This window comes from Cupressus sempervirens, chromosome 3, assembly GCF_028749045.1.
Source record: "Cupressus sempervirens isolate cs-2001-9-10 chromosome 3, ASM2874904v1, whole genome shotgun sequence".
NCBI classification, from domain to species: Eukaryota; Viridiplantae; Streptophyta; class Pinopsida; order Cupressales; family Cupressaceae; genus Cupressus; species Cupressus sempervirens.
This window is the reverse complement of record NC_143120.1, coordinates 907911509-907931705: the sequence shown is the minus strand read 5'-3', so window position 1 is coordinate 907931705 and position 20197 is coordinate 907911509. Positions and strand designations below refer to the sequence as shown.

The following is a 20197-nucleotide window of genomic DNA, read 5'->3' as shown; positions in this document are numbered from 1 at the left end:
AATCATGTCAAGGTTTGCATATGCCCAAACCCAAAAGTGAGGGTTTGTAAGGGTTTATTGGTCTACACAGGTCAATCTAGAGTTAGGCTTTCAACACCCCTTCAAATGAATTGATCACCTCCTCCCATTGATCTTGCACACTCATTAGACATTACCCTAACACAATCCAAAGTTATTTGATAAACTTCTATCCGCTCCTACAATCACCATCCACTTTTCTATGACAACCTAGTCAAGTTGCTCCAGGACTCGCCTAGGGCTAGCTTGTAAAATTATCAAACTATTGTTTTATCTCTCCAACCAAAAATAGATTAATGTACAGAGAGTCTACTCTTATTTCCCACAAGGCCATGATTTTCTAACTATGAAAAATGAAGTTAGACTCCATTCTTCCTAAACTACATGAGTTTGTCCAGACACTGGCAAAGTTTAAAGAATTTAAATTTACCCTACTAAAACTAATCACGCAAACTTGCAACTATATACAGAACTTGGAAAATATCTAATCTACCAATTGAAAGTAAAGAAAAACAAGAATCAATCCATAAACACAATGATGTCTTGATTTGCTCAAGTCTACAACAAAATTGCTTAGGATTTACTTACTTCAAACTTGCAATTTCAACACCCAACCGTACAAAATGGTTTCGATGGGCTTAAATAGCCATTCCATACTTGCCCCAATTGATTCTTGAGTGGTGGACACTTTACATGATTTTGCAAAAGTTGCTCAAAAGTTGTCAAAGTTGACAAGTTTTGCAATTTTTGGACAAGTTCTACATTTCACTTGTTTCCTTGCAACCAAAAGGTGTAAAAAGATGTCAAATGGTATTCTAATGCTATGTGGACCTATTCCAAGCCATTCCAAGCCATTCCAAGCCTTTGACCAACATTTTGACCCCTAGAGTCATTGTAACCCAACTTGACAACTTTTACCTAGGCAATGCAACTTTTACAATTTTTGCCACAACTTTTACATTTGACTTTGCAAACATGCCTAAATGCACTTTGACATCACCTTGAGCTTCCATTGAGCCCTTATTACACACTGTGGCATATTAAAGAGCCAAGCACAACAAAAATTCATGAAGACTTCAACAAGTCCTAATAAGGTGCTCCTACACCACTTTTGAGCATTAACATCAAGTCATTTCTTGCTCATGTGGCTTAGCCATTGATGCCAAAGTACCACATCAGTGCCTACAACAAGAATAATAGCATCTACTTCATTAGGTCTTTCAAAACGATATAAACTACCAACTTTATTACCCTTGGCAATAATCATGGAACCTTTGGTGACTTTCCAAGTAACCGAAAGAAAAGAGGGATGCTATCATTGTGTAAAAAGATGACTAACTGAAATCAAATTTTGTCTCAGTTTGGGAACATGGTGAACATCTTTTAGCAACCATTGGTGGCTAGCTTCCAACTACAACATAATATCACCTTTACCAAGTATCTCACATGACTTGTTATCTCCAAGAAAAACTTTTTCAAATTGCCCTTCATGATAGTTTGTAAAACGATCCGTACAATAGGTGACATGGAAAGAGGCTCCAAAATCCAACACCCAAGTATCTAAAGTGCTGTCAGATGTTGCGAGGATTAAGACACTATCATCCTTGTCATATGTTGTGTTGGCTTCACTATTCCACACTTTTAATAGTGTCTTCTTCTAAGATTGACGATTTCTCTTTGAGTGACCAGCTTTACCACAAAACCAACATTCTCCATTTTCGCATCTTGAATTTGATCTGTTAGCTGATTTAGATTTTCAATTACGATTGTTACCTCTATGATGATGTCTTCCTCTCTTCTTGGTGTTGACCATAGTTAGAGCATCACCGAATGAAATCTCTTGGTTTCTTCTCATATCTTCACTCAAGAGTGGAAGCAACAACATCAAAAACTAGTTTACTTTTATCTAAAACTAAAGTACTAATTGTTGTCACAATGTTATCCCAACGGCTTGGTAGCGTACAAAGTAAGAGAATAATTTTGTTCTCATCATCTTGTGTCATATCCACCGAATTTGCTTGGCTGACAAGTGTGTTAAAGTTGTTCAGGTGATTAGACATAATCCCTCCTTCCTTCTTCTTGAGATCATATAATTTCTTCATGATAAAAACTTTCTTCGCAGTTGGTGTTATTGCATACATGGCTGCAAACTTGTCCAATACTACCTTTGTGGACTTTTCATTTATAACATTGAAGAAGACGTTATTTGACAGTGTAAGCTTAATTGATGCTTTTGCTTTCTTGACTAAATTTTCCCAATCTTTATCTTTCATTGACATTGGTTTCTTTGCCTTTCCTTCCAACACAAGAGCAAGAACTTGTTTGATTAATAATGACTATATCTACACCTTCCAAGGGTTGAAACTTTGCCCTGCAAAATTTTTTACTTTTGCATCCTCCATTGTTTCAAAAATTCAACACCATTTCCAACCAGCACAACTTTGGCTAAAGAGGACTCAATTATGAAAGCGAAAATAGCAAATGAATTTAATTAGACAAGTACAACAAAAAAATACTACGAGACACCAAATTTATCATGGTTCCTACAACTTGTGGATACATCCACATTGAGCAGAGTATTGTATTGATGAAATTGAGTTGTTTATAATGATATAGCAACAATGTTTTTAAATATACCAATTACATAACATAGTTAAGAGTCAAAAATAAAGAGACACATAATTGGAAAAAATAATAGACCATTACTCTTCACTTCAACAAGGACAAAGGTCTCAACCCCATACTACAAAATTCCCTACCATCCCCTAAAAGGGTAAGTGAAGGAGGAAAAGGTCCTTTCCTCTGTCAAATAACCCTCCAAGCAAAGTTGTCATCCCTCCCACGACCCCACCCCCCACACCCCCCTCAATAATTCATCAAGTGGAGGATCAGCAACTACTAATGAGTGGTAGCAAGAACATCAACCATTACTTAAGAAGAAAATAGTGTGGGTGAATAGCCTTTGTAGAGAGAGAAAAAAAGGAAACGCCTGAGTATAAAGGCTTAACAAGGTTGCATCGAGATCATGATACTCAACACAATCCTCGATTTGGTCCACCACAAAAGAAACCTCAAGCGTTCTTCCTTAGCATATTCTTAGACTATTCAAGCATAACCCCTCTACTTTTGTAGGAAAATCGTTTGATAAGAAAAATGAAAAATAAAATATACCCCTACTTGAACTTGTGTAAATATGATGAGTGTTTATTTAGTTTGTCCTATCATAGAATATTATACCATTTAACACAAACATGCATTCAAAAAATTTCCTTAAAGCTTAAATTATGAACTGTTTAATGCACATTTAACAAATATATAAAAATACAAAAACTTGAAATAGAGAAATCCAATTCAAGTGAAAAAAGTTCCCTCGTGGGCTTTTTGAAGAGCTTATGTTCATCTTATACCATCTTTCTTCATGCCCAAACACCCATTACAATATAGCTATTACTATCGAACTCTCAATTATACTCTCTAACGCATTAAAGAGAACTTAAGTTGAAAATTTTAACTAGTGTCCTATACAACTGGTAGCATGCTTAAATTTCATAATAAATAATCAACTGGAAATATCTCAAATAATATCCGATATGAAACATACTAAATTTTCAAAAAAAAAATCAATTGGAAATATCTCAACAATGTACCATGAAAGGCACTTTTAACTGCTTACACATTTATCTAATTTCATTTATTGACAAAACAAGTAAATGATTAACTAATCTAGCTACTTTAGTCTATGATTAACTAATCTAACTGCTTCATTTATGTAATTTCATTTATTGACAAAACAAATAAATGATTAACTAATCCAACTACTTTAGTCTATGATTAACTAATCTAACTGCTTCATTTATCTAATTTCATTTATTGTCAAAACAAGTAAATGATTAACTAATCTAAGTGCTTTAGTCTATGCACATGAAAAACAACCATTTCCTCTAACTATAATTTCTTAACTAGAAATTGCAAGATATTTAAAATGAAATAAAGTAGCCAATTTTCATAAATGATTGCTAGAAGACGTTGACCCTTGTGTTGTACAAGCCTTGGCTATCGGAGAAGAGGAGAAAAATTGCCATTAGGCTTAACCTCTCAACTGCGAACCCTTAATAAGCATCCCCACACAACCTCCACTGAGAAGGGCCCTCCCTACCCAAGGAATCAGACTTGGGGCATTAATATCCAGCCACTGAGCATCCTAGAGTATAGTGTCGACTAGTCAATTAATAAGGTTGTGGACATCTTCCATCAACCTATCTTCTAACTACTGGCACTCTAACCTGTAGTGATCACAAGAGCAAGCATGCCACTAACCTACCTTAGCCAAAGATTTGTGATTTATTAATATTACTTTCTTGTTTGAGTTTCTAATGATTCCTTCTTTTGTCATGTAGTAATATCCTAACTGACCTTGGCTTATTAAAAGAAATGTGAATTCATATCTTAACGTGCATGGCTAAATCCTCTGCCTTTCTAGCTTTGGCACAATCAAAAGACATCTAAAAATGTTTAAGCATACATATATAAAAAGCAATATATTCGCCAACCTAGCGTTGATAACACAAATGACAGGGCCTTTAACTTTTCAATGAATAACCAATCTACCTTGCTAAACACAATGGTATAGAAGCACATTCTTACATTATCAAATTCTCCAAGATACAAAATGCTCATCATAGGAACATAGGGCATGATGCTCATGTATTGGACTAACTTAAATTTCAATATTGCTTTCACAAATAGAAATCATACATTTCAACTCAATCTTGTCATGTATAACATAAAGAGATCATCAATTCATTTTCAATCAATAATAAAAAAAGATAGGAAAATCTTCATTGCTTTAATCAAGCATTGTGATCTGTAAGTAAAATATATATAGATACATATGCAAAAGTTAACAACATGCCCTAGTATTGGTCGATTTTACAAATTTTGTGGCTCTAATTGTTATGCGAAAGGCATTATCCAAAAGGCTTTGAACTTCAATGAACGGCTATGCACTAGTATAGGAACTTTTCAAAAAGAAAGACACGCCGAGAATGATGAATTAATTGCAAACGAACTTCAAGAGTATAGCTGAGATTAGGAATAAGGCAATAATGATGCCCCTGATTCACAAAGATGAGAATGATCTAAACAATCAAGAGGCGTTACATTAAACATAGCTCAATTACAAGCAAGATACAAGTGGCATGAGTTCCAAGAATCTTTGGTCATCAACTCATGTAGTAATAGTAAAATTGATTATAAGGCGAAACTAAAAATAATAAAGTAATTAAAGGACAGTGAGAGCAATATAGAATTGTGGCCATTTAAGGAGAAAATAAATTATTGCCAAGAAATACCACTTTGTACATTAGTGTCATCTATCAACTATCTATACTTGTATGCCTGTGTACACACAAGTATGCATACATGGTATTTCAACTACGTATCATATGTCATATAATGTAGATGCATACATGTCTAATATATCATAACAAAAGGTATTACAATTTTAATTAAATGCTTAGTGTTTTCTTATTAGTGCACAATTATTGACTAGGTAGCTCATGGTAGTCCTTAACATACTCTTGCTTACCTAGTTGTTTTACCCTTTAAGCTTGGTGGTTAGGTTTCATACTTGTCGATTCCTAGACAAAGTGGTGTCCCTCACCCAACTCCTTTCTTGGCAATGCTTCCCCCCTTCAACATGCTCCTGCAAGAAAAAAAATCCTCCGCAATAATATCATATTTTTCAAAATTCAAAATAATTTTAAGCTTTTAATCATAAATCATAACAGATAACTACCATTTCACTTCTCATTAAAGAATAACCAACTTTCCAATATTTCAAAATAACAATATAACAATATCTTAAGTTATGACTAACATGTCATCTTCACATTAAATCCTAACACTTTAACCATCTTACTATTTCAAGTGATTCTTAACCAATTTTAACCGTCAACTGACTTCACATGAAAAGCACGTCTATAAGAGTAGTTTATAAATTAAGCAAAAATTAGGATGTAACACAACTAAAAACAATTCCATAAGAAAATCCAAAAAAACTTTTTTTCAAAAAATTAATATAGGTTCGTAAGATTAATAGAGGTTTGTACGCTTACAAGAGAGCCCTAGAAAAGCCCAATTGCTTCAAAGCTTGAAATGTCATAACAAACCCATGTAAATCTCATATTAGATGCATCTCACTATTTTGTCTTTAAGTGCAACAAATTCAGCCAGCTTCCAGCCCATCTGATGTAGGTAGTTATTCTAATACAATGTTCAACAATGGTCAAACCCATCCCACGTATTGAGTATTCGAAATATTGAAACCCCATATGTGCTGAAATTACCCAAAAGGCTGCTGGATGCCAGCTTCACTTGCTCTTCTGATCTGTTTTTTCTTTCCCCTGCATAATGGATTTGTCTTATGGACCAAGAAAATTTGAACAGGTGACACTGAGACATCAGATTTGCTGGCTGACTGACTGATCTGTTTTCAAAGTATAAGACTGTGTTCAAATCATACATATATTTTAATATAGGGTTTATACAGCTAGTGTGAAAACTTAAAACTTGCACACAATCAGATCCAGAAGCTACAACTCCATTTATTACATTTTACCCATGAATAAACCTCTTCGTGTGCATGCCAGAACAGAGATTCATATTATATTCCAAGTAGCAATAGTGCCATTGAAAACTTGCACACAATCAGATCCAGAAGCTACAACTCCATTTATTACATTTTACCCATGAATAAAACCTCTTCGTGTGCATGCCAGAACAGATATTCAAGTTATTCCAAGTAGCAATAGCGCCAAGATCTCATCCAAGAATATAAGCAACCTTAGTATTAAATAAAGAACACTCAAGTTAATTGAGATTTCGCCTGTCTACAGCCAGTCCTCCATCATTGAACAAGGATATAACTTTGTTGACATCGATAAATGAACCTAATTGTGTCATTTAACCCATCCAACAACCAGCTCAAACTATTACATTTCCACGACTTGACCTCTTCATTTTAGTATATCGTACACGACAGATATTCATCCTAGACATTAAATGTCTACCATTATCAAAGGATATAACTTCAATGACAGCAACCCACCCAATAACCTTGAGCACTTTCTGGACTAGTTTCATGCAACTAGGCTTTTACAAAATAAACAGATAATCATCTGCATCTGAGATTACCTCAAAAAACACTCAATACATACAGTTATGAATAGCATTACATTGGTTCCTCACGTTTCAAAGCACTTGCTACACTCTTAATTGTCAAAATCCAGCAATATTATCTAGACTACGTCTATTATGCTGCATTGAAATGGACTAAAACACCAAGAAAATATCTCTGTAATGTCGTAAGAAATTAAATTTTGTCAGTTGGACAGTCCTGTCAACACTGCAAATCTACACAAACCATTTGAACGTGTTGCTTGGGTGGTAATATTAATATTCAGGTGGTAATATTAATATTCAGATCCTTGCAAACAAACATGAATAATGGGCCCTTCTGGTCATCAAGAGGAAAAAGACCCGGATTCAAATTTATTGATGCCGGGGGCAACTGGGCTCAAGTAAAATCATTTAAGGCATCTATGTTTAAAACGTCTACTCTAAGATGATTATCCCACAATACAACAAAATTTTCATGCAGTACTCTAAAAGAATCAGAAGAGTTCACAAATGGAAGAAGATAGTTGCTAGAAAGCATAACTAGAATAAGCATCTAACCATACGGTGAAGCCTCAACAAGTAACATCATTTTGGCCTACTGGTACCTATACCACTAGTGTTGCCACTTCAAAAACTAGAAAATGTGGGAAATGTGGGAAACTAAGATGTCAAAAATTACAACCCAGAAGCTAACTTACAAACAGTTGAAAAAGGCTAAGGAATGAAAAAGTCTTTCCACCGTGCATCTCCTAGGTCTGGAACTATAATAATTACTTCAAACCAAATTAATGCTTTCATGTTCTTGTCTATAAAATCATTGACCGCAAGATTAATTTGGAAAAAAATTTAAACTATGTTACCCCAAGTTTCAAGGACTGGGGGTATGTGGGGACGAGGAAACGCGTTTCTGGGACAGATTTTTTTTTTCTTGGAGCAGGGGATGGCAGGGGACGGCAGTGGGAACAACTACATAAAAAGTAGGGAAAATTTAAAATATACAGGGAAATTTGAAATATTCATATAAAAATATGGATAACGCATGCTTATATAAATTAGAGAACCTTAACATATAATATTTGTGTTAAATAATTTAACTTTAGAGTTCACATGAAAGTGGAAATCAAACAAATCATCAAAACTGAAACATTAATTTTATGGGACAGCCAAGGGAAAGGTTTCCGGAAGTTTCTGAGTTTTGGGGATGAGGGGACGGGGGGACAGGGTTAATTTTTTGCCAGAAAAGCATCCCCAGGTAATATAGGAAAAAAAAACGAACTCGGATTATTCAGATCTTACAGTAAGATTTTCTTCTTGGAATGCAAGTTCAGCAAGAAGGTGGTTCAATCTTTTCTTCTTAAAATAAGTACACCTTAAAAAACATTACCACAGAAAATTACCAAAGTGTTTTTAATCCTTTTGGAACTAATTTGAAATTAAATGCTTACTAAGTATAATTTTAAGATAGATAACAGAAATGTAAGATATCGTCTGGCAAGACAAAGAAAACAGGATATACACACGGAGTGAATCATATAATCCTTTTCACAGCGTTTTATATTTCTATGTATATATATATAACTTCAAACCAAATAAATGCTTTCATGTTCTTGTCTATGAAATGATTGATTGCAAGATTAATTTGGAAAAAAACGAACACAGATTATTCAGATCTTCCAATAAGATTTTCTTTTTGGAATGCAAGTTCAGCAAGCAGGTGGTTGAATCTTTTCTTTTCAAAATAAGTACACTTAAGAAAAAATTACCATAGAGAATTGCCAATGTGTTTTTAATCCTTTTGGAACTAATTTGAAATTAAATGCTTACTAAGTATAATTTTAAGATAGATAACAGAAATGTAAGATATCGTCTGGCAAGACAAAGAAAACAGGATATACACATGGAGTGAATCATATAATCCTTTTTACAGCTTGTTATATATATATAGACTTAGCATATTTATAGTTCATATCTTGCCAAACCTGACATCCAAATTTTACATTTAATAATGCAAAGAAAAATTACCATTGAGAATTGCCATAGTGTTTTTAATCCTTATGGAACTAATTTGAAATTAAATACTTACTAAGTATAATTTTAAGATAACAGAAATGTAAGATATCATCTGGCAAGACAAAGAAAACAAGATATACACACGGAGTGAATCATGTAAAAAGGATCCTTTTACAGCTTGTTTTATATATATATATTATAGACTTAGCATATTTATAGTTCATATCTTGCCATGCTTGACGTCTAAATTTTACATTTGACAATGCAAAAATCATAAATGTATTTCTTTGGGATGACAGTGGTAACCCCATGGCCCAGTGCAGCAGCTCATCCTGTTGGAAGAGGTGAGAGGGGCCGAGACTATCAAATTCAACAGCCAAACTTCTCTACCTGTGCAACTATGCTGCAAAGAGATCAGGATTGCTCAAACATTACCCAAGACATAACCACAAATGAAGTTCAGTGTTGAATTTGGTAGCAAAAGATGGTATTTCTATCTTAAAGCATCTTTGGAAAGAAAATAAAATAAAAGTAATGAGACTCTTGAGAGAAGGGCAAAAAATCGACCCAATTACGCTTTGAAACCTTGTGGCCTCGAGTACATATATTCTAATATGCGGCACTGTATTTGTGACCATATGAAAGCATCATGCATCTAAGATGTCATCCTAAGCCATAGAAATATCCCCTATTCTTTAATTTGGATCAATGAAGGGACAACTGATATCTCAGCACAGAAGATAATAACTGCTCTGCATCAACATCAATCAAGCACATAATTTGAAAGAGGATTTTTGCTACTACAATCACTGCCAAACCCAAATGTAATAAATATGATAAACAATAACAAAAATTAAGTTGATTTATGTAACAGATGCTGAAATGTAATCCTTGTTATAAACTTGTGGCTGTATATAAAGACAGTTGTAATTACAAACTCTCGTGAAATCCCTATTTGCATTAAGTATATAACAAAAAATACATCTGCATAAGTATAAAGCATACATACATTCGGGTTTATGGAATTACACTGTCCAACAACATTTGCTGATTAGTTCTGTCTCCTTATTTGATATGGCAAACAGAGACAATTTTGATTTCAGCACATCTTCCAAGTTTACACAAAGTGGTATACAGAGAAATTTGGTTGCACTGAAAAATCAATAGCTTTGAATTGAAAGAAAGTGCACTGCTGGAAGCATATTAAATTGAAAAAATTATGAATTTCAATTATTGAAATGCACTTGAAACAAAAAAGAGAGATTGAGATAACATTGAGCATGGAAAGAAAACAAAGAGAGTAATAGATATTAGAACATTTTGAGGCACTGATGGTACCAGTTGAGAAGATTTGATCCCCCATATTAATGCCAAGACTTGTGTTTCTCAGAGTTTAATATTATACCATGTATTTAATTGCAAAGACATGTTACAAAAAGTACTTGAGACATGATGAGAAAAAACAAAATACAGTGGTCTTTGGTGAGGTTCGGCATAGCCAGTGGGATACCTAGATATCAGCAGAAGTGTCAACCTTTCAAGTTTGAAAAAAAATTATACAGGCCAAAATGGATCATAACTGGATATCTTCGTTGGCATTTTTTGTCAGCAAGATGGTTGAATTTTCTAAAATTCTCCAGATTATAAACTTTGAAACACCATAGACAATTAGATTGTTGAGATTTTATTTAACTGTGAGAAAAGGGACAAATTTATTATCCATAAGTTTAGCATCATTATTTGAAGCCTGTCCTATAGTCATCATGGATTTGACAATCTCGAGTTTCTAGCGAAATCCATGTTTGGATTTCTTATATAATGAAACATACACCTGCTAAAGGATAAAGCATACATGCATTTGGGTTTGTGAATTTACACCGGCCATCAACATTTGCTGATTAATTAATGTCTATTTGATACAACAAAAATGCAATTTTGATTCGGCACACATCTCCCAAGTTTATACAAAAGCAGCATGCATAGAAATCTGGTTGCACTGCCAAATCAATAGTTTTGACCTGAAACATAGTGGACTGCTGGAAGCATATTAAATTAAAAAATTTAAGAAAAGTTCAATTGTTGAAATGCACTTAGAACAAAAAAAGAGAGATTAAGATAAAATTGAGCAAGCAAAGAACACTAATAGAGTAATAGATAATAGAAAAATTTGAGGCACTGATGTGACAGTTTAGAAGATTTGATCCACCACATTAATGCTAAGACTTGTGTTCCTCAGAGTTTAAAATTATACCGTGTATTTAATCACAAGACATTTAACTTTAAAATTTAAATAAATAAAAAGTTCAATTGTTGAAATGCACTTAGAACAAAAAAGAGAGATTTAGATAATATTGAGCAAGCAAAGAAAACAAAGAGAGTAATAGATAGTAGAATAATTTGAGGCATTGATGTACTACCAGTTTAGAAGATTTGATCCCCCATATTAATGCTAAGACTTGTGTTCCTCAGAGTTTAATATTATAGCATGTATTCAATAACAGTGACATGTCACAAAAAGCACTTGGGATATAATGAGGAAAACAAAATACAAAATACAGTGACATAATGAGAAAAACAAAATACAAAATACACTGATCTTGATGAGGTTCACTGTACCAAGTGTGATACGTATATATCATCTAAGTGTTAACAATTTAAAGTTTTAAATATTTTTACACATGCCAAAAGGGGTCATAACTTGATATTTTCATTGGCATTTTTGTCAGGAAGATGGTGGAATTTTCTAAAATTCTCCAAATTATAAACTTTGAAGCATAGAGACAATTATAGATTGTTGAGATTTTATTTGACTACAAGGAGAGGGCCAATCAATCTATTTATCAAACAACCGCCCACCTCACTAATGTCATCAACTTCCTACTAAGATCAGGAGGCTTGAAAATTGATACAAACTAGGACTCTAAGAAAACCTACTCCTAAAACCGGAGCGAAAAGAGGGGTCCCCATTTGCAATGAGGCGATGGTTAATAGTTACATTACTTGGTAATACAGATTGAATTGGCAAACAAACAGCCAGATGGAATTTAATTACTTGGTATTCAATTTGAAACACTATAGAAAAAACACAGCTTGTTCTTTTTGCTTTTTAAAACTAGTATGGAACAGTGGATGCACCTTAGCCATACGGGCTAATTTTCATAGTTTAAGCACATAAACAATCTCCAAATTCTTCAAAAAATGCAGTTTTAGGTGGTGGTTTTTTCCAATTTTGCATCATTTTCGTAAATGGAATTTTTTTGACAGGGCCTGACCCAAAAAAGGACCAGAAACCAGAGAATGACACATACGCACACTTATGAAAGTGATAATTGTGTTGCTCATATTTATGAAATATTTGAGAGGCCAAGAAGCTGCTATCAAAGCTGAACTGTTGCAAGCTATTAAAACATAAAATGGTGCCGTGGGTTGCATTGCTCGCAATATAGAGTACATATATCTATTTAAACTACTCTTCAAGTAAAGAACCCAAAAATACCTGAATAGCTCTAGTGATTCTGATTTTATATGATAGTCTCCTGTCTTTGCTGAAGATTGCACTAAACCTCATGCTCAAATACCAACCCTTGACATTTTATTTTCTTTCCTTCCCAGATTATTTACTGTAGACTGCCAATCATTCTCAGCAACTCTTATCTAATCCTACTCTCAATCTCTGCAGTCTGTTCAGCCATTTCATGCAACAGTTTTATACAATAACGCCCGTATTATAATACTGACATGGAGAGCGGCCAACTATAGATACTCTGGGCACTACATCTTCCTTTACACTAGCGGCTGTGATCCAGATCCAGAATCTGCTGGTGCAACATTTCACAACCTTGCCCCAAAGATGGCAGCTTCCCAGAAAGTACCAGCAGCTATGATGCAAATACCCCCTATATAAATATGCCTTGTTAAATTCATTTTCTATTCAAAGTAATTCCAGCGAATGAATTCATATTTCCCGCATTGAGTTTTTTGAAAAGGTGAAGTACTATAAGCAGGGAATCAGACCATGCAGGTCCTGCCCAATCCTCTATTTTATAGAGTTTGTTGGTAAGATTGCATGTTCTCATTGCTCATGTGAAAAGATTTTCTTTCTAGAGTGAATTAATTAGCAATGAGAATTACTTTCATAATCTGGATCCAGTTTTGCAGATTTCCAGTCTGGCTTAAGATTATTTTTTTAATCGCTTCCCTCTGTTCAGAATAGAGTAGCATCAGACTCTTTTAAACATCCGATCTTTTTTAAATGTTTGGTGACCAAAACCATGGATTGTGCAGGGTAAATCAAAACCTTTGGCCATCTGCTACAACCAAACAACGAGAACTGCCGCTTCTAACAAATAACATCAAAACATATAATGCCAGCTTTTCCCACCTGGAGTAATAGATCTTTCCTTAAAGTCAGGTGTGACCAGCAAGAAAGATTCATTAAAGGTTATGCTAGAAGTAAAAGTTCTCTTTAAAAAAAATACAGGAAAATGAAACGCCTCTCAGATTTTAACAATTGTCAAAATATTAGAGAAAAGCCCCTTACCAAGCCAAGGCTTTTACAGCTTCTCTTGGCCATGGTCTTTATTCTGATACTCATATTTGCTGCGTATAATTATCTGATCCAGCTGTGCTTTGGTTCTGCTTATCAGGTTGACAACTGATCTTGTTGACGAATCTACATTTTCAACAGAGCTAGAGCCACCAAAGCTTGATAATAAGATGCCATCAGGACAACTAATATAATAAACAGAAGATTATACAGAACTATAGACACCCATTGAACATTTATGATGCCATTTCCATTGAAGACTAGGTAAATCTAAATCTGCAGGCATATAACCTTGCTCTATATGGTTTTCCATGAGATAAGCTCCAGTTTAAGACCACCCCCTTTGCTGAATCTGGTTTTTCTATAAGATCTCATAATAACTGGGATTTATCTGAATATATCAGAGGAAGATTGCTTGCAGACACAGTTTGTATTGGATGGCCAGTTGCTTTGGTAAAAGAAAGTCATTGATTTTATATTTGATCAAAACTAATCTAGTTTTTCTATAAGATCTCATAAAACTTGGGATTCATCTGAATAGACACAATTTGTGTTGAAAGCCAATTGCTTTGGGAAAGATCGTCATTGATTTGGTATTTGGTCAAAAATGTAATCTGGATGCTAGGGAATTTGTACGTATCCATTTGCAAATTTTAAAGGTTTCTACAGATAAAGTAGAAGGTCAGTGAACAGTCTAGAACGAGAGAAATGTATTCTGCTGAAACTTCCTAGACATTGTATCAACAGATTAATCATCTATGTGGGATCAAGCATAATGGATTTATTATGATTGCTCTCAAGAGTTAAGCTTCAGATACAAATATATGTGGTGGTGAAGATGATGATGATACCCAACAAGTTGAAGATTTCATGGCATGGTACTATTCCATGATAATCATTTCTGTGATCTGATTCTTAATTGTTATTGCCAAGATTCAATTTTTTCCTTGATAGCACATAATAATGTCTACCTCAAACAATGTCTTAATTTCCAATTTTTCACTATTTATTTTTTTCCTAGCATTGTGTATGAAAGGCGGCACATAATTATGTCAGTGACTCCATTATGCATATTTATCAAAAATTGAAGAACATTATTCAGTTGAAGCTTAGGTTTGCTGGCTTGCACTGGTTTAAGTTTGTGAAGAGCTTTGCAACCAGTTCAGTTAGGATGTATATGTTGTTTCTAGAAAGTTCCTTGGAACAGTTTTGAATGCTGCCTTACCTGCGTAATATATTTTTAAATATAATATAAAACAAAACAAAAGTGATATTCCTTAACACATTTCTTATAATTTGACAATGGTGCCCTTATGCATGCACATCTAGAAGGCATCACTAGAAATCATGACATTGACAGTGAAAATTACACCACGTCAAAACCATAACCATCAGACAACTTCAAGACACACATGTAACCCACATGTAGAGCAATAACCTATAAGCACTTAGAGAATGAGCATGTCATGCTAATCGGGTTCTATGGCCTCCAGTACTCATTCTTGGATTTTTATTTTTCCTAATTAATATCTGAAAAACTGTTGTCAACCTCATCCTGAACAGACTTCTAGAAACAGCTAAAGACCTGGGACTTGTAATCACAATGTAAAATGAAACAACCTTGTAAATCTTCTGTTGAACGATATTAAATCTTGATTCTTATCCATCAACATGCCTCATCATGCACACTAGTAGGTATTGAAGCGCCATCCAAAAGTGCCTTATTGAAAGAACTTAGATTCAAGGCATTAAGTATCAAATAGTAGTTGACCTGCAACATATCTTACATTTGTGGTATAAAGTATTAAGTGGTAGTTGTGAACTGTCTCTGCTAAGATTAGTTTAACATATTCCTTTGAACTCCCTTCCAATATCCTCGACAGCATTTTAGAACATTGTGGATGAAGTTTAACAATAACATACAGCACATTGATGACTTATACCCAAAGTTTTGCAAAGGTAGTAGCCTGCATTTTAAATATAAATCAATGAGACAACATAAACATGCAGAATAGAAATGCTCAATATTCAATTTCTCTAACATATTTTAGTATTGCTATGCTGAAATTCAAATTGAATATCCAAAAGGAGAGTCCCAACACAAATGGGAAAAGCATTACCTTGTACCCTGGAGATCTGGCAAGGCAATTACCTTTGAATATAACAATATTTTCCACAATCCATGCAGAGCTATATATTTGAAGATGAAACTCCAGGGAATAGACAGTCTTTCAAGGAAAGCACCCTCCGTTTCCAAGCGTAAGTTGCAAATACATATACACCTACATACCTATGTCTAACCAAATAACCTACAGTTATACATTAGGTTAAGCCATTCACTTGAGAATCATAACAACCAGTCAAACACAGATCTCTCTATGCATCCCTTGCATTTTCCCTACAAAAATTAGGAAATGTGGGGAGAGAGACTGTTTTCTTCACAGAATGCTAGAAACCAGATACAAGAACTTACAAAAGGTTAAAGAACCACGTGGCTGATATGGTAGCTTGGCTTAAACCACGAAAGCACTTCCAAACTTAACAAACAAAAAAGGCTGTGCAAGTTGGAAAAGAGCTCTACTCTACTTAGCTCTATTTTAGAATATAGAAAGGTATGGAGATCTTTATGGAGAAATAACACAGGAACCTTCCAGAAACTTGACAGTTGATGCAAAGTAGAAAAGGCATGCAATGTCAAACAGTTTCTTTCAATCACAAACAGCATCATGTCAGGCAAATTTAAGAACACCAAAAGTGAGCATGTCATTCCTCCTCTTCTTGCAAAGAATCTTCAAAGCTATCAAGCGGGGTAGAATTTACAACAGGGTATGCTGAAATGTCATCCCATTTTACAGATATTGTACAACTGGAAATATATTGATCCACCATGCAATTGAGAACACTTACGAAATCCATGTCCTGTGAAAGGTTAATAAATTATTAGTCAACCAAGAAAACTACAATTTTCTTTTGGACTAGATGCAAATTCTAATTGTTTATCTTTGAAGTAATCAATGTTGCAACTATCTATTTCAGATTGGGGATCTGCCCCTTACAATTGTGTGGATGCTTTCTTGTGTTACTCCTAATGCTGTTTCATGTGTGATCGTTGTCAGTTAAACATCATCTGCAATGATTAATACAAGTTTCCTAGTGAAACAACCACAAAAATTACATCTAATTTTAGTTTGTCATTAGAGTAGAGAACAGAAGCGCACCTGAATAACTTCAGCACTGGTTGTATAATCTGCACATCCAACAATCTCTTGCCTTTGTGCTGAAGAGTGTGCTCTAACCACATACTGGAAAGAACATTTTTTTTCCTTTTCCTTTTTTTCATTTTTTTTTTGGTTTTCTCACTTTTTTCATTCTTGGCTGCCATGTACCTTACAATGGAAAAAGAGCACTGCAAAGTACCCTTTACTATCCCGATTCACATGGCTTGACAATTTGTACAAGTTACAAGTCTAGGGACCTCAAGTCACAGCTTCATGTTATGCACCCACTGAAAACCTATTGCCAGGGAGTATTGTTAATTACAAATTACTTGAGGCACCATAGCTGCACTTATCTACATCTATACAATTATTCACCTGAATCTTTCTTCTTATTAATCACTGAGATCTAGGTGCAAGATCCGCTTTAAATTCTTGGTGGCAGACGCAACATCTGCTTCAAAGCCCTGTATAACTATAGGCGTCACTTCTCTTGAAGGAGAAGTAGGCACGGACCAGGATGATGCACATAAAGCCTCAGTACACAAGGCATCACTGAATTCGCTGCTTGTAGACGGCAGCTCCATGGAAACACTTCTCATTTGTCGCATTGAAAATTTTGGAAATGGCAAGGAGCTTGGTGGAGGGGAATTAGAGTATGCAGGCCCTGCCCAGTTCTCAGATGGAGAGGGTGGTGGTGAGAATGAAGAGACGTCATTGCTCATGGTTATTTCATAGCTTAGACTGGGAGACTTTCTTTCTGAGTTCCTCTGCTTAGGAATGGGAACTGCTCTGCAATTCTGTGATCCAATTTCCACAGGTTTCCAATCACAACTAGTCCTCTTTTTACTCATGGCAGGATGAGACAATGTTCTGTTTTTGGTATCTGATCTTAAAATTCTTCCGTTTTCATATTTTGATGGCCGAGGATGGCGTGGAAATGCAATCCCTTGGTCAGTTGTTTGGGCTGAAGAATCATTGCTTTCAAAAGATATTTTACAAGGCATACTCTGCCATCTCCTACCAGGTGATGCGACAGATCCTTCTTGAAAAGTAACTGATGAAGTATATTTAGAAACAAGTGGCTTCTCATTCGGAAAAACAGGAGAAGATGAGCAACTCTTCTCATGTTGGTGTAACTTACCTGGATTTGAATACAAAACCCTTTCCAAGCCATTATTTTTAGCATTCCTCTCTTGTTGCTTGGATGACTTTACTGCAGGATTTTCCCACTGTTTTTCATATTTATTCTGTGAATAACATTCTGGTCCGATTAGTCTGTGGTTCTGCACATGGGCAAATTGATCTTGTGCAGGAAGAACGAGAGTTTCCATGGTTTAATATTAGCAACAGCTTGCACTTTGAGTTATAGCTAATTAATCATTGAGTTCCTACCACTTAACTCCTCAAACCAACCAGCAGCCTTTTACCACAAAAGGCAAAATAAATCAACGTTGAACATCACAAAACATCCTAGGGAACGTGCCACTGCTATTGAAGACGATGACATTCCATTCACAGGCCCATTCTCTAACTGTTTGACATACGTGAACGGAATCTTTCGGCAAACTTTTCTTTGCAATATTCCTCAAAGATCAAAGATTGCCAATACTCATTGAAGATCCTTTGAAAAATCTATCCACCCATCTAGTACTTCCGAAAAAAAAAATCGGAAGCTAAATCTGCCGAAAATCAATCTACCTTACACTGAAATCTTTAAATCATCCAAGCCATCAAATACAGCCAACTTAAAAGTTAAATTTGTGGTCTACGACAGTTTTATCACCAAGAATAGATGATGACAGCAGAAAAATTGTCATAAAAGACAACGAAATCCAAAATTTGCATCTCAACTCTACCAAGCGTCAAATCCAAAGCTCCTGTAATATTTTCAGGAGGAAAAGAAAGTAAGAATCTCCAGTTGACACTGTGTTCATGCGAAAACCATAGATCCAGAAACATTTAACGACTTCCTTTATTTGCAAAACTTTCTTGATTTTATAAGAACGATAATAACACAACGTCCATTGCATACGCCCACTACTTAGTTAAAGCTTTGAATCGGACTCAGAATAAAACTTAACACAACATGCCGTCAAATTACGAACTACCGACACTGTCACATTCATCTAAAAACTACAAACCCTTCACTCTTACAATCCAAGTTACATTAGCTCCAACACAAGTCTAGTAGCTCATATAAACTAAATACTCAAACCAGATGTCGCCACTTTCCTTTCATTTCAATCAGTATCAACACAACCTTCATACAACATGTTGTAAATTACTCAATTATTCACATTGCCCCAACCGTCAATTCCTAAAAGCCCTCCACTCCTTAAACCAAACCTCGTCTAAAACAAAAACACATTAAATCGCTCATAGAACACATTCAAGCCCAATGTAACTTCAACGTACAGTAAATTACCGATTTACAGACATCCAGCGCACCTTTACCCCAAAAAAACACAATGCTAGTTTAAACAAATCTAGCCCAGTTTGACTCCATAACCCTCAAAACCCACAACTCTACCTCAAATTCCTTTCAAAACAAACCAAGACGTTCAAATGAACAGAACCCAAAACCACGATAATAAAAACAAAATGTTTGCTCATGTGCATCTGCTTGATAGAACAAATTAATTATCAATACATGGCCAAAATAGTCTCAGAAACTCACAGATGTGTCGCGAGTGATTCCGCTTGTCGAGATGAAAACTATGAAGCTCCTCGATTTCTTCCCCTCCTGCGATCGCTTATGGAGCTTCCTGTGCCCTCTAAATACTTTGTCAGCCAAGCGGACGTGAAAATACATTGTATTGCGCTAAATCGTGTTCCACAGGTCCGCCTGCAGAGCGGGGCCGCTAGCTGATGTAAAGACGGGCGACATGAAAGCTATGAAATCATGAAACGACACGTGTGTTTGTAAAGCAGAGGACATCATACAAAAAGCATAGCGCGGGTATTCAACTTTTACTTTGAGGGGAAGGAGAAAGAGGAAAGTGTTGACCCCACTCTTCTTGTCTTGTCTTGACAAAGATGTTGCGTGATTAAATGTGGAGGCATCTATTTGTACAAAAAAGAGGTGTATGATGGTTGAGTGTATGGAAAGATACAATATTGAATTTTGTGTCCAAATTAGAGATAATAATTAAAAAATTATAAAGGTTTATTATTATTAAGAATTAAAATTATTTAATAATATATATAAAAATAAATTATGTTATAG

At 34.9% G+C, this 20197-nt stretch overlaps 1 protein-coding gene across 4 annotated transcripts; it reads right to left on the bottom strand.

The window, feature by feature from the left end:
* Positions 1 to 12608: 12608 nt before the first annotated feature.
* Positions 12609 to 19718, bottom strand: LOC149569730 (uncharacterized). 4 transcript variants are annotated; one of them, XR_016362799.1, is made up of 4 exons: positions 19649 to 19718; positions 16972 to 18848; positions 15874 to 16672; positions 12609 to 15720 (listed from the first exon to the last, which is right to left on the bottom strand). XR_016362799.1 is itself a non-coding variant. In XM_089822460.1 (2 exons), the coding sequence occupies exon 2, from the start codon at positions 18300 to 18302 to the stop codon at positions 17364 to 17366; it is 939 nt and encodes a 312-aa protein (XP_089678586.1). In that variant the 5' UTR covers positions 18303 to 18848; positions 19649 to 19718; the 3' UTR covers positions 16968 to 17363. The 4 variants fall into 4 exon arrangements, 1 of the variants encoding a protein (XP_089678586.1); XR_016362798.1 differs by having other exon boundaries at positions 12609 to 16672; XR_016362800.1 differs by lacking the exon at positions 12609 to 15720 and having other exon boundaries at positions 16583 to 16880.
* Between the last annotated feature and the right edge of the window lie 479 nt (positions 19719 to 20197).

Excerpts from the sequence above, each read along its gene's own strand:
- LOC149569730 (XM_089822460.1), bottom strand. The coding sequence starts at position 18,302 with ATGGAAACTCTCGTTCTTCCTGCACAAGATCAATTTGCCCATGTGCAG.